General features: G+C 56.8%; 2 protein-coding genes across 2 annotated transcripts; both read left to right on the forward strand.

The window, feature by feature from the left end:
* The first annotated feature begins 743 nt into the window (after positions 1 to 743).
* On the forward strand, positions 744 to 7,027 carry CDEST_10699 (Putative DH domain-containing protein). Its single transcript, XM_062926855.1, has 2 exons — positions 744 to 3,807; positions 3,863 to 7,027. Exons 1-2 carry the CDS (start codon positions 1,545 to 1,547, stop codon positions 6,172 to 6,174), a joined length of 4,575 nt encoding a protein of 1,524 aa, XP_062782906.1. The 5' UTR covers positions 744 to 1,544; the 3' UTR covers positions 6,175 to 7,027.
* An 874-nt stretch (positions 7,028 to 7,901) lies between these two features.
* On the forward strand, positions 7,902 to 12,228 carry CDEST_10700 (Putative importin-beta domain, armadillo-like helical). The gene is made up of 4 exons (XM_062926856.1): positions 7,902 to 8,704; positions 8,848 to 11,085; positions 11,138 to 11,265; positions 11,317 to 12,228. The coding sequence occupies exons 1-4, from the start codon at positions 8,367 to 8,369 to the stop codon at positions 11,706 to 11,708; spliced, it is 3,096 nt and encodes a 1,031-aa protein (XP_062782907.1). The 5' UTR covers positions 7,902 to 8,366; the 3' UTR covers positions 11,709 to 12,228.
* The last annotated feature ends 270 nt before the right edge of the window (positions 12,229 to 12,498 follow it).

Here is a 12,498-nt window from a genome sequence, read left to right on the forward strand (position 1 = left end):
TCCCCTAGCAGACAGACACCGAAAGGCAAGCGGCATATCCATTGCACACGTCGCGGTGGATGGTTGCTTGGACATTGCCATCGCCATCACCCACTCGATCGTTTCTTATTCCAAGTAAAATTTTCCCAGCCCCAAGACTTTTTGTTTATTTCCCTAACCCTTGCACCTGCTCTGCCTGTGTCGTGTGTTGCGTTGTGTGTGTTATCTCCTCTTGGAGAAGGGGAAAAGGCCTAGGCCGAGTCCACACCCAGGAGGTTTCTTAAGGCGTTCGTCGCTTAACTCTTCCCCTTGTCAAGTTATCTGACAAGGCTTCAGGCTGTCGTCATTCTTCTCCCACTACCCCATCACTCTCCTCGTCAGTCATCCTGTTTATTCTACCCTCACCATTTCTTGTCTGGACAGGACTTGAGGGGCAGCAAGAAAAGAAGAAGAAAGAAAAAAACCACCCCCAAAATAAAGACAGAGGACAGCAATGGCTATTTGTCGTTCCCACTGCATTGTTACCAATACCAGGGACTGCATCGAGATCAACAAAGGGTTCAACAATAAGAGGTAAATTAAATCCCAGGGATCGCCACGGATACCGTTGATTGCACCCTATTTTCTGCTCTTTTTCCTCGCCTCCACACTGTCCGTCAGACCGACCGTCATACCTTACCAGGGCTCTTTGCCTTACAAGGTTACCTTGGATTGGGCTTCACCTCTTAATTGCCATACTGTAAACAACAAACAACAACACAGGGCGGACCCACGGACTACTGTACACAATCCACAGGTGACTGCAGCCCAGCCCAGCCCAGCCCAGCCAGCCTCCCCACCACACCACGCCCACCACCGCCGCTGTCGCAGGACCTACCTAGGTACCCACCTACCCACCAACACTGTGCTTCACTGTCTTTCTTGTTTCCCCCGCCGCTGCTGCGTTGCTGTCGCTGCCTCAACACACGGACTCTCTCGACTCGACACCCCCCGGCCAAGCTCAACGCCAGCCAACTCACACCGACACAGCAATAAACACACGATAGTTGCTGGCTTGCAATCTTTATCTGTCCAACTCCGGTCACGCTAGCCAGCCTGGCAAATTGCCAACTTTTTTCTCCCTCATCACGCTCTTTTTCCCACCCCTAATTCTCTCTTTTACTCTTTTTTGTTGTTGTTGTTGGTGTTCGTTCCCTATTGGACTCGCTCTCCTGCATCTCGTCCCGTCGCATCGCGATCAATCGCCGCTGCCGCTGCCGCTATCACACTCGAACTCCCTCGACCGCCACTCGACCTTGACCTCGACCTCGACCTCGATCAGGGATCGACTTGCGCCTGACGCGATCGATAACCATACGCAAACACGCACCCACGACTATACATCACATTCTTTTACCAATCTTTGCGAACATCTCCGCCTTCTTTTTGTTCCTGGTGTGGTTTATACAGCAGCCAGTCAGCAATGACCCAGGCCTATTGACGAGACCACGCAACCGATCGACCGACCGACCGAACGAGCGACCGAAAGACAGACCGACCGACCGTATCGCCGCCAAGCCCCGACAATGGTTCGTGTCACGGAAGAGCTGGCTCTGCCCGCCGAGCACCTTACCCTCTACCACGCCGCCGACCCCCTCCTCGGACACCTGCCCGTCCTCCTCTTCCATGGTCCCTCCACCACGGCAAACTACACCCTCAACAGCTCCCGCGTCCAGATCCACGTCTACAGCCCCGCCGGCTTCCAGTCCTTCCCGCGCCTGACCATCCAGCCCAACTCGCCCTTCTATGCCGTCGTCAACCACCTGCCGCGCGAATGGCAGGGCGATGAGACCTACCGCGGCCTCGCTTTCGGCCTCTACAAGTATTTCCAGGAGCTGCCCGAGGTCGTCAAAAACCACCTGAAGAATACCTATCCGACCACGAGGGGGCGTCGCCCGGGAAGCGGCCCGGCCTTGTTCGGTGAGCAGCACGCCGCCGACCTCGCCAAGAACATGGTTAGGAGCGAAAACACCGCCGAGGTCCTCGAGACCCTGCAGATCTCCCTCCAGACTCAGCACCTGAGCAACGTGGACCTCGACTTTGTTATGCCCCCCGGTTCCATTATACCGCTGCAACCCCAGGACTTGGATGAGGTGCCCGAGGACGAGGACGAGTTCCTTGACCCGACCCTACGCCAATATGGGGGATACACGTCGCTGGTGAAGCTGCTGGGGGAACCCGTCTTCCTGCCTACGTCGAGGTTGCGGAGGGCACCCTCGAAGCCGACATCGTTGAATCGCAGCAAGTCCTTTTCCAAGGATCAGAAGGTGGATTTGAGAATGAAGCTCGGAGAACTGGTCGATACCGAGGGGAGATATGTGTTGAAGCTGAACGAGCTGGTGAAGCACATTGCCGACGACTTCAGACAATCTGCGAGACACCGCGACCCCGCCAGCCTGAGTCCCTCGGAGGAGGAGCTCGAGAGGCTGTTTCCCAGATCCGCCGATAGGATATTGCAAGTCAATTCGGCATTTCTGCAAGAGCTGCGCGATGTCATGGACGAAACCGAGGAGGAGGCCGTCAAAGACATGGAAGTGACGACTGTCGTGTTGACAGGATCAAGAATGGGGTCCCCCTCCAAGTCGAAGGATCCCAGCGGCGCATTGGCAATCGCGAGGGTCTTCCTCGAATGGTTTCCCAAATTCACCGACTGCTACCAAGACTACATCCGTGCGAGCCAGCATTTTCCCACGCTTCTCAACTCGTTCCTGGACCAGCAATCCAGCTTTCGTCAACGCGTCCTCCAGACCGGCGAGCAGACCGTCCGCTCCATCCTCATCGAGCCCGTGCAGCGTCTTCCGCGATACAGTCTACTCATCGACCAAATCGTTACCTGCCTTCCCATGACACATCCGGCGCTGCAGCCGATGCTGAAAGCGCGCGACATCATCACAAACATCTGCTCGATGGACGAGCCCATCCCCGATAAGCCACAAGTGACGAATCGCCTGCGCAACATGGTTGAGAGTTGGCCTCTTGATCTCGAGCCTCGAGGAAGACTCATTCTAGCGGCCGACTTCGTCGAGCTTCCTGCGCCCTACCAAATGTTGGAGCCACCAGAGCTGGCGGACCGTGCGGGCATCTTTCTCCTATTCTCGGACTGTCTGGTCATTCTGAAGAAGCTGGGTTCAAGGCCGATGACCGGCAAAGACCTTCTGCGTGAAATCGATAAGCCCTCAGCAGCTGGGCTTCTCCTATCCATGACTAATGCTGCCGGTGGTCAGCCTACTTACGAGCTCGCATTCACCGGCTGGCATGGCCTTGCCGATGTGCGCTTCACCGAGTCGACGGACGGCAGGCTTATCTGGATGACTTCGACACAAGAGATGAAGGGAGCGCATGCTGGAGAGTGGGTCACAGGCACTGCGGTCACGTCGAGGTGTTTTCTGCTTGAGGAGTCCTTTACGCGGGCGTCAAAGTGGACGGAAGATATCGTCAAAGCCCGCGTCGAGGGTCGCTTTTCGGAAAAGGAGCGCGAGGACCCCTCTTGGACTCTGCGCTCCATCAGGATGCCGGACAACAACAACTTTGGCATCTTTGCCGCCGTCTTTCAAGAAGGCGCTGACCAACTGATCGAGGGTCGAAGGGAGCCTGCGCCGATCCGCGTCGTCATCGACTACGAGAAGGGCACCAAGGGCGCTCCGATCGGCCATTACGGAGTCGAGATCACTGTCAATGTCAAGTGCGGCGACCTCAAGAAGGTAACGATGGTGACTGCCGGTTTGAACGGAAAGCAATTCTCGGACGATGTGACGTTGGATGACTTTTTGCCAACGCTCACCCGACGAAGTAAGTTGGCTTGGCCCACTTCTTGGATCCAACGCAAAATTAACCGTATACGCAGTTATTCAGCTACTCAGCATGCAGTTCAGCGTGGCAAACATGCGACTGGCGCCTGCGCTGGTCTCCTACTATACCAAAGTCCTCAAGGGCCTCCCTCTCATGACGAGAGCAGAGAAGACGAGATCCTTTCTCGCCTCATCACCCGTCAAGGGGCTCTTCTCCAGCATCTGGGGCGGCTCCACCAATACCGAAGCACACAGCCCGCCCAAGCACAGCCGAACGCCAGTGACCAACGTCTTTCCGCCGCCGGTCTCACGACCTACCAGCGAGGCGGGCTCTGTGTTCGGTTCAGCCAAAGGCAGAGACGCCATCAAGATGGGAGGGGATGACCGCCCAGAAAACCCGCTCGTGCGGTTGGAACAGACATTTACTGGATACGTTGCTAGTCTGCAGGCACGCAAGGGAAGCATCGTTGGCAGAATGCTCTTGAACCGGTCCGTGGCCGATGAGCTTCTGGTCAACGAACTTTACAACCGGCTGATCGAGAGTCCCTTTGACCTCGACGCTTCCTCCGAGCTGGGCGCAGATGTGATCTTCGTTGCGTTCGAGAAGTTTATCCGCATCGCATGGGGCGAGCAGATGGGCCCCATCATGACCAAGCAAACCCTGGACACGTTACTCGAGCGAATGAACCGGCAGGTTCCCGGCAACTTTGCCGATTTTGTCAATTTCATCTTTAAAGAAATGGCGCCGCAGAACCAGAGGGCGTTCACGGCTCTGATCAAACTGCTCGCCGATCTTCTCGATGGCTGCGGCAACGATGGTGATAGAGGCATCCTGACAGTGTCGTTCGCTGAGCTCCTTGTCTCGGACGGCACGGCGCAGAATTACATCAACCTACTGGACCGCCTCGTAGAAGAATGCGACAGGATCTTTGACGATGCTGGCTTTGGCGTCAACCTCACCGTTCAGCAAGCGTTTGAGTCGATGAATTCTCGTAGCGGGAAGTCGCACAATGGTTCGCTCACATCAAACACATCTTCCATCCGGCGCAAGTTCGGCTTCGACTCTCTGCTCCGGCAGAACAGCAAGAACGACTCTTCGGAGCGTCCATCCGTTTGGCGCACGCTCAGCAAACACGGTCGTCACCCAGCCTCTGCCGATGCGGCCTCGAGTTCTAGTCTATCGAAGATGACATCATCGCGGGCAAGGTCCATCGACTCGGGCGCGCAACCCGGACCTAACAAGCTGAGGCGGCCTGGTTCCCGAGATAGGCCGCCCATCGCCGGCGCATTCGACGAGGACCCGAGGCCGCCCAGCTCGCAGCGACTCGATATGCGCCTGGAGACAATCGGGGAGCCCGACGTCGAGGCGACGCCCGTCAAGTCTTCCAAGAAGAAGCGCCGAAGCTCGCTGTCGGACCTGAGAGGCCTTCTAGAGGCAGCTATCATCACGGACCCCCGAGAGCAAATCGAGGAAGCCTTGATGCCGTTGCGGATAAACAAACAGACGTCAGAGAAGTTCAACTCGACGCCACGGGTACCGTCGCCCTCTAGGATACCGATAAGTCCGACGTCCCAGAGCCTGCGGTCGCCTCGCATGGTCTCGCCTCGCCAAAAGGAGAACCCAAGCCTGCCAGAGATGTTCTCACCACCTCCGCCCGCGCCCCCCGACCGCGAAAACACGCCCAGTCGCACGCCCAAGGGACATGCTAGAGGTCTGTCTACGTCCAACATTCCAACTTTGAGACCCAGTCGGCCAGTGGGATCTCAATCCTCTGACTCAGTTCCGCGGCCTTCTACGAGTCCCGGCAAGCCCCCAGGCAGCGGCAAGCTCCGTCTGCAGTCGCCTCAAAAACTCCGTGAGCGGCTGCAGACGGAGAAAAAAGCGATAGAGGACGTCGACGCGTCGCTGCAATCAGAACTCTCCAAGATCGCGGAGGAAATGTCGCGGGTCAACTCGGGACTCGGCACGCGCACCAACACGTTAGACCTCCGCAAGCTCACGGCGTCGGTCAAGACGCTCGAGGAGCGGATCCCGAGTATGATGGCGGAGCTGACAGATCGCCAATCCATGATCCAGCAGGACATGGAGAGCACGCTCAAGGCGTCAGAGACCAAGGTCAAGAGCATCGACCAACTGTACAGGGAGTCGACAGCGGAGAACGAGCTCATGTACGAAAAGTTCAACAGCGAGCTCGGCAAGATCGTCAAGGCGCTCAAGGGCAAAGGCAGAGAGGACAAGGAGGAGCTCATCCGAAGCCTGCGCGAACACAGCGAGGAGACGGCGCGGGTCAAGAAGGAGAACGCGCGTTTGAAGCGAGAGCTCGTCAGTCTCCGGACGTTAATGAAGGGCGCTGACGCGTGGGCATGAACAGACCAAAAGCCGGCGTAGGGCAGAAAAGGTACAGAATGTGAGTGCGTGTGTGTTGTGTGCGCGCGCCGCCCTCGCGGCCGTGTGTACAATATAGTGGGAATGGACCTGTGGCGTTTTTGTTTTGTTTTCGGAGGTTTATTTTGGGGGAGGATCATGCGATGCGAGCGAGTCCGGGTTTCGGTTGTACAAACTCACTGTTTACCGGACTGATTTGTTGTCTTTTTGCACACGATACCGGCCCATCAACAGGCTGGGAGAAGGATTGACTGGGCCTGGGCATGCTGGTGGATAGCAGAGCAGGCAGGTCGATAGATAGTCCAGATGGACATATGGGATAGGATGGTTATTTGGCTTCGACTGTACTGACGGACAAATGGATGGATGGGCAGATGAACGGGAGATGAACGGGAGATGAACGGGAGATGAACGGGATGTGGTATGTTGCACGTAATGACGTGTGTAGAGGATACTCTCGTTGTGGACAGTACGGCGGCTACGGCCTGAACAGAATCTGTCATTGAATGTGTGTATAGTGCCTATCGTACGGACTGGATGAATGGAAGCAAGATGATGCACTCACCTCTCCGACAGTGGTGACATGACAAAATGATGTGAGCAATCCAAGTTGGGACGGGGTTTTTTTTGTTTTGGTTCGAGGGACCGATAGGATGCTATTGTGTCCAAGCGTATGATATGTGGCATGGACTGAGGGATAGGCTCTTCTTGGTGCGTTCCAGGACGGCGGGATCAGGAACAGAATACGGCGGTGAAAAAGGGTGACGGACCCGGGCCACGTGCAAGTGTTTGTCACGTCCCGTCACCGCTTCCATCCAAGGACGCCTCCGTCTCTCTTTTCTAAGTTCGTTGTGTCATGAACGGTGGTCCAATTTAACCAGCGCGTTGGGCTGGGTTGATCGAGGTTCTAGGGGCTTGGATGCACTTCCACTTACGTATGGGATAGCTTAGTATCTGTGAATGCTCTGTCTAGGTAGGTTGTGTATACCACCAACTGATAGGACATTCACACACCGCCACCCACACCAGACATAGAGAGGTTCGATGACCCCTACCGTCACGAAGAATTGGGTTTAGTAATTACCTAAGCAGAACTGGAGGTGGGATAGCAAAAAGCAGGGGGGGAGGGAACATGAACGAGTGATTCAGGGAATGTGCGAGGGGGTGAGGGGGAGTGAAGGGTTCCATTGCTGGAGGCGCCAGGCGGCCCGTGCCCCGATGTTTCTTCGCGCGTGTGCCTGGTCCTGCCACCTGAAAATTGCCGGTCGACCCCTCCTTCCCGGCGGAGGTGCGGCGGCGTCGAAGCGGCTTGGGCGGGCAAGCGTTGGCGGTCGGGATTTGTTTCAACGGGACACTAGTTACCTGGGTATCCAGCAGCCTAGGGAGGTGATAAACGACCGGGAAAAGAGTGGCGCGCGGAGTGAGTGGTGTTCAAAACCCACTGCGTTTGGTACAATTTTCGCGGCTTGTGAGACTCGGAGACAGGAAGTGTGAGTGAGGTCGCAAATCCAATTTACGGATACATACCTATTCCGAGGCAGACAGAGTTCAGACATAGAGATAATTGAGCCCAAAAAGACGTTGCAAGTTGGCTGCAAATACTTGGGTACGTACCTCGTACCTATTGGAAAGGCCCCACTCCCGTGTCTAAACGGTAAAGGAAACAACCCCGCCAAAAAGAAAGTGAGAAACATCACCAGAGAGCGAGACTCACACCACACACAAACTCGCAAACACACCCACTCTCACACAAAGACGCACACGCACAACCCACCACGGAGAGTCCACACCAAAAGCACTGTTCCGCCGCACCCACCGCTTTCCTTCCTCCGCTTTACCTTTGCCCCGAGGTTGAGTCAGTCACAGGCCTCTCTCTACTTCTGTCCTCCTTCTCTCCAATTCTTTCTCCATATCTCGCCTCACTGGGCAACGACTCGCGGAACCAGTTCTCCTACCCGTCTCATTTTCTCCCCTGCCTTCGACACAAAACACGATTGCTGGCGCATCCGGTTTGCTGTGACGACCCGGCGGACTTGGCCGACACCACCCACCCACACACACACACACACACACACACACACACAAGCACGCCAAAGATAGCCGATAGCCCGCGGACGGAAATCGCGTGCGAGTCACGGAACACGACTACACACCACCGCTGAACCCGCCCCAAGATGGAGGACCAGCTGGTTTCGCTTCTGGCAAGCACCCAGAGCTCCGAGCAGGGCCCCCGCCAGCAGGCCGAGATCGAGCTCAAGCACGCCCGCGCGAATCCGGCCTTCCCTACCTCGCTGGCCAACATCGCCAACCACAACTCCATCGACACTGCCATCCGCCAGGCCGCCCTGAGCACCCTACGCCTCTTCATCGAGAGGAACTGGAGCCCCGAGGACCGAGACGCCGGTGAGCCCACGGTCGATATCTCCGACGCCGCGCGCGAGCAGCTCCGGAACACCCTGCTCGAGATCGCCCTCAGCAACGAGGACAAGAGGCTTGTGAAGATTTCGGCAAGGTATGGTGGTGCGCTCGTCTCCCTCTCCCCGCCCTACATCCACCAGATTCGACGTCTACCAGCGACGCACACGCCACGACTCAAGAGAATAATCCCGTGAAGGAAAATCGCTCTGCTAACTTAACCTCCTCCGCCGTCTCTAGCTACGTGATCGGCAAGATCGCGTCGGCCGACTTTCCCGAACGATGGCCCAGCCTCCTGCCGACCGTCCTGGGCGTCATCCCCACGAGCACCGACGTGCAACTCCACGGCGCCCTCCGAGTTCTGGGCGACATTATCGATGAGAGCTTGAGCGAGGATCAGTTCTTCACTATGGCGCGTGATATTGTCAAGGCTGTCACCGAAGTCGCCCTGAACGAAGGCCGGAAGCCTAACCTGCGCGCCCTCGCCATCTCTGTCTTCCGATCGTGCTTCGACCTCATGGATATTGTCAAGGAGGACCACATGAAGGAGGTCAAGGGCTTCGCCGAGGAAGCTCTCAAGGACTGGAACCCCTTCTTCGCCCAGGTTCTCAAGTCCCGCCTGCCCGAGGCCCCCGTCGAGCTCACCCACGGCCAGCCCGAGAGCTGGAACTCCATCGTCGCCATGAAGTTGCAAGTCGTCAAGACCCTTCTCAAGGTCAAGGCCGTCTTCCCCCACCTTCTCCTGCCGCACAGCACCAGCCTCTTCACGGCCGTATGGGAAGAACTGTCGTTGCTGCAGAAGCCTCACGAGGACCTCTACATTGGCCACGAGGCCCAGGGCCGCCTCGAAGACGCCGACAACCTGCCTTACACGCTGGATTTCCTAATCCTCGAGGAGCTGGATTTCCTGAACCAATGCTTCCGTGCCCCGCCCGTCCAGGCTGAGCTCGAGGCCCAGCTGGCCGCTCACGCCTCGGCGCAGGAGACTCCCTGGATGGTCGACGTCATGAAGATGGTGGTCGGCTACTCCCGTATCAGTCGCGAAGAGGAGGAGTTGTGGGACATTGACTGCTCCCTCTACCTTGCCGAGGAGACCTCCGTCACCGCCAACTACACCGCCCGCACCGCCTCTGGCGACCTTCTCATCAAGCTAGGCGAATGGTACAGCGAGAAGGCCGTCGAGGGACTCTTTGGCTATACAAAGACCCTCTTCCCGGGCGACGGCTCGTCGTGGAGAAGCCAGGAGGCCTCCCTTTACCTATTCAACATGCTCCTGAGCGACTTCCAGGACATGGAGAAACCCATCCCCGAGGCACTCTCCGAGGCCTACCTCGGACTTGTCGACTACGCCGTCAACCAGAACGAGCAGCCTCTGCTGAGGGCCCGCGGTTATCTCGTTGGGGGCACCCTGGCCAGAGGTTCCCAGACCCCGCCCGCTCTTCTCGACCGCATCATTCAATGCATCACCTCCGAGGAGTCTGAGGTTGTCCAGGTGGCCTGCATCAAGGCTGTCGATGGCTTCATTCGCTCTGGAAGAGTGACGGCAGATCGCCAGGTCCCCATCATTAACGCTATCGCCCAGTACATGCAGAACAAGGATCCTGAGGAGATGGAGGACGCCGACGAGCTTCTCGTTACTCTTGCCGAGTCTTTGCGCGCCGCCATTAACATGGACACCAGAATCGTGCTTTCCCAGGATGTTCCCTCAGTTGACCTCCTCTTCCTGGTCGCCAAGCTCGGCGCGTCCAACTTCCAGGCCACCATGCTTATCTGCGAGGCCTTTGAGGAGATTGTGCGCACCCTGTCCGACACCGCCTCTTACACTGCTCTCTGCGCCAAGATCTTACCCACGTTGACGGCGGCTTTCAACACGGCCAATGTCACCCAGGATGATCCGCTCGTGACTGTCGCCACCGAGCTGCTTACTGCCCTCGTCGAACACGGCTCGGAACCTTTGCCTGCTGGCTTCGTCGCCGCCACGCTTCCCAAGTTGAACCGCCTCCTGATGGAGTCGAACGAGGGCGAGGTTCTCCGTCCTGGTGCCGAGTCTGTCAAGTACCTCCTGATGCACGACCACCACCAGGTCTTTGGCTGGCATGACGAGAGCGGTCGATCGGGCCTAGAGGTATGCCTCCACATTATCGACCGTCTGCTGGGCCCCTCTGTCGAGGATAACTCTGCTTCTGAAGTCGGTGGTCTTGCGGCAGAGCTCGTCGAGAAGGCTGGCCAAGAGCGCCTCGGTCCTTTCTTGCCCCAGCTGCTGCAGGCTGTTGCCACCAGACTCGCATCCGCCGAGGCTGCCCCGTTCATCCAGTCTCTGATACTCGTCTTTGCCCGGCTGTCTCTGGTTGGCGCCAGCGACGTTGTTGAATTCCTTAGCCAGATCCAGATTCACAACAACACGGGCCTGCAGGTCGTGATGAGCAAGTGGCTCGAGAACTCTGTCAGCTTCGCCGGCTACGACGAGATTCGTCAGAAGTGAGTGGCGTGTCTCTATGCAATGTTATTTGGATGGGACTGACCTTTGCAGCGTCATTGCTCTATCCAAGCTTTACTCTCTCAACGATCCCCGTCTTGCCCAGACCATGGTCAAGGGCGACTTGATCGTCAACAGCAGCAACGATGGCAGAATCATGACGCGCTCACGCGCCAAAGCCAGTGAGTCACCATCGGCGGCTTAACTCACTTGGACACTGACCTAACGAACAGGTCCCGACCAATACACTGTCATCCCTGCCTCGCTTAAGATCCTCAAGGTCCTGATCGAAGAGCTCCTCTCCGCCTCGGGTGCTAACGCCGCCGCCAACGCCGCGGCATTGGCGGCCTCGGCTGAGTTCGCCGACGAGGAGAACGAGGATGATGGTTGGGAGGATGAGCCCGATACGCTCGACCTTAGCCTGGGCGGCACCAAAGCGGACCTGATGTCCTTGATTGAGGGATCCGGCGCCCGCCAGCGCGACGACGAAACGCAGGCCTATCTGACAGAGTTCTTCATGCGCGCGGCGCGCGAGAACGTGGCTAACTTTCAGGAGTGGTATGGCATGCTCACCGAGGAGGAGCAGGGCAAACTCAACGAGCTCGCTAGCGCAGCGGGCCAGTAGGAAAGCGCAGCGGCCGAGCCGAGCGGTGAGGAATCTCCGGTGACGCCGTCGACGACGAGTATGGTTCAGCCGCAACTGCCGCCGAACTCTGCGCGGCTGAGGACGTTGAGGAAGCGATATTACTTTTAATGGGCGTGCGCAATTGCCCTCTCGTCAGCCTCTCCAAGAGGTATATATAGCGTTCCGATGTTTAGCTGGGAATGTTCCCGGCATGGCGATGAAGCCCAAACACACAAAAAGGGGCAGGCACGTTGGAATGGACAAACGAATGGAACGAACCTTGTAGATAGAAACTTTTTAGAAGATGATGGGGACAGAAGAGGGTGAGCGGATAGCCTCGAGCTCTCGACTTTGGTTGAGAGGCTGGGCGGCGTGCAGAATGAATGATGTATGGGCATGACTATGCACGCGTGGCGTCAAACAATGCTAGACAATGGGTTAAAATACAAATGAGATGATGCTGTGCTTCAGTTTTTAGGTGTTGTATGGAGTTCTTCAGCATTGGAGGTTTTAGGAGTTAGTTAGGGTGTCAGACTGAGTTAAGTCCAACCCATTGTCTCTGTCTGCTTTGCTGCGTCTTCTCTTCACGGCATTTATACGGTCTCATCATTTGACAAAGACAACAGCCTTCCCTGCCGTGTATATGCGTTGTTGGGGAGACGTTCCATTCCTAGTCAATATAAACCATTAAGATTACTGATGATTTTAGTGACTTGGTTCTGTTCCAGCTCACTATCATGCCTTGTCTTGGAAACTTGAGTTGGAAATCTACCTGTTATGGCTTGTTTGC

Source organism: Colletotrichum destructivum, chromosome 7, assembly GCF_034447905.1.
Source record: "Colletotrichum destructivum chromosome 7, complete sequence".
Classification (NCBI taxonomy): Eukaryota; Fungi; Ascomycota; class Sordariomycetes; order Glomerellales; family Glomerellaceae; genus Colletotrichum; species Colletotrichum destructivum.

Bases quoted from the DNA above. Each gene is read 5' to 3' on its own strand.
- CDEST_10699 (XM_062926855.1), top strand. From the start codon at position 1,545: ATGGTTCGTGTCACGGAAGAGCTGGCTCTGCCCGCCGAGCACCTTACC. The intron at 3,808-3,862 runs GTAAGTTGGCTT...CCGTATACGCAG, and splicing joins GCCAACGCTCACCCGACGAA to TTATTCAGCTACTCAGCATG.
- CDEST_10700 (XM_062926856.1), top strand. From the start codon at position 8,367: ATGGAGGACCAGCTGGTTTCGCTTCTGGCAAGCACCCAGAGCTCCGAG. The intron at 8,705-8,847 runs GTATGGTGGTGC...CGCCGTCTCTAG, and splicing joins CTTGTGAAGATTTCGGCAAG to CTACGTGATCGGCAAGATCG. The intron at 11,086-11,137 runs GTGAGTGGCGTG...TGACCTTTGCAG, and splicing joins TACGACGAGATTCGTCAGAA to CGTCATTGCTCTATCCAAGC.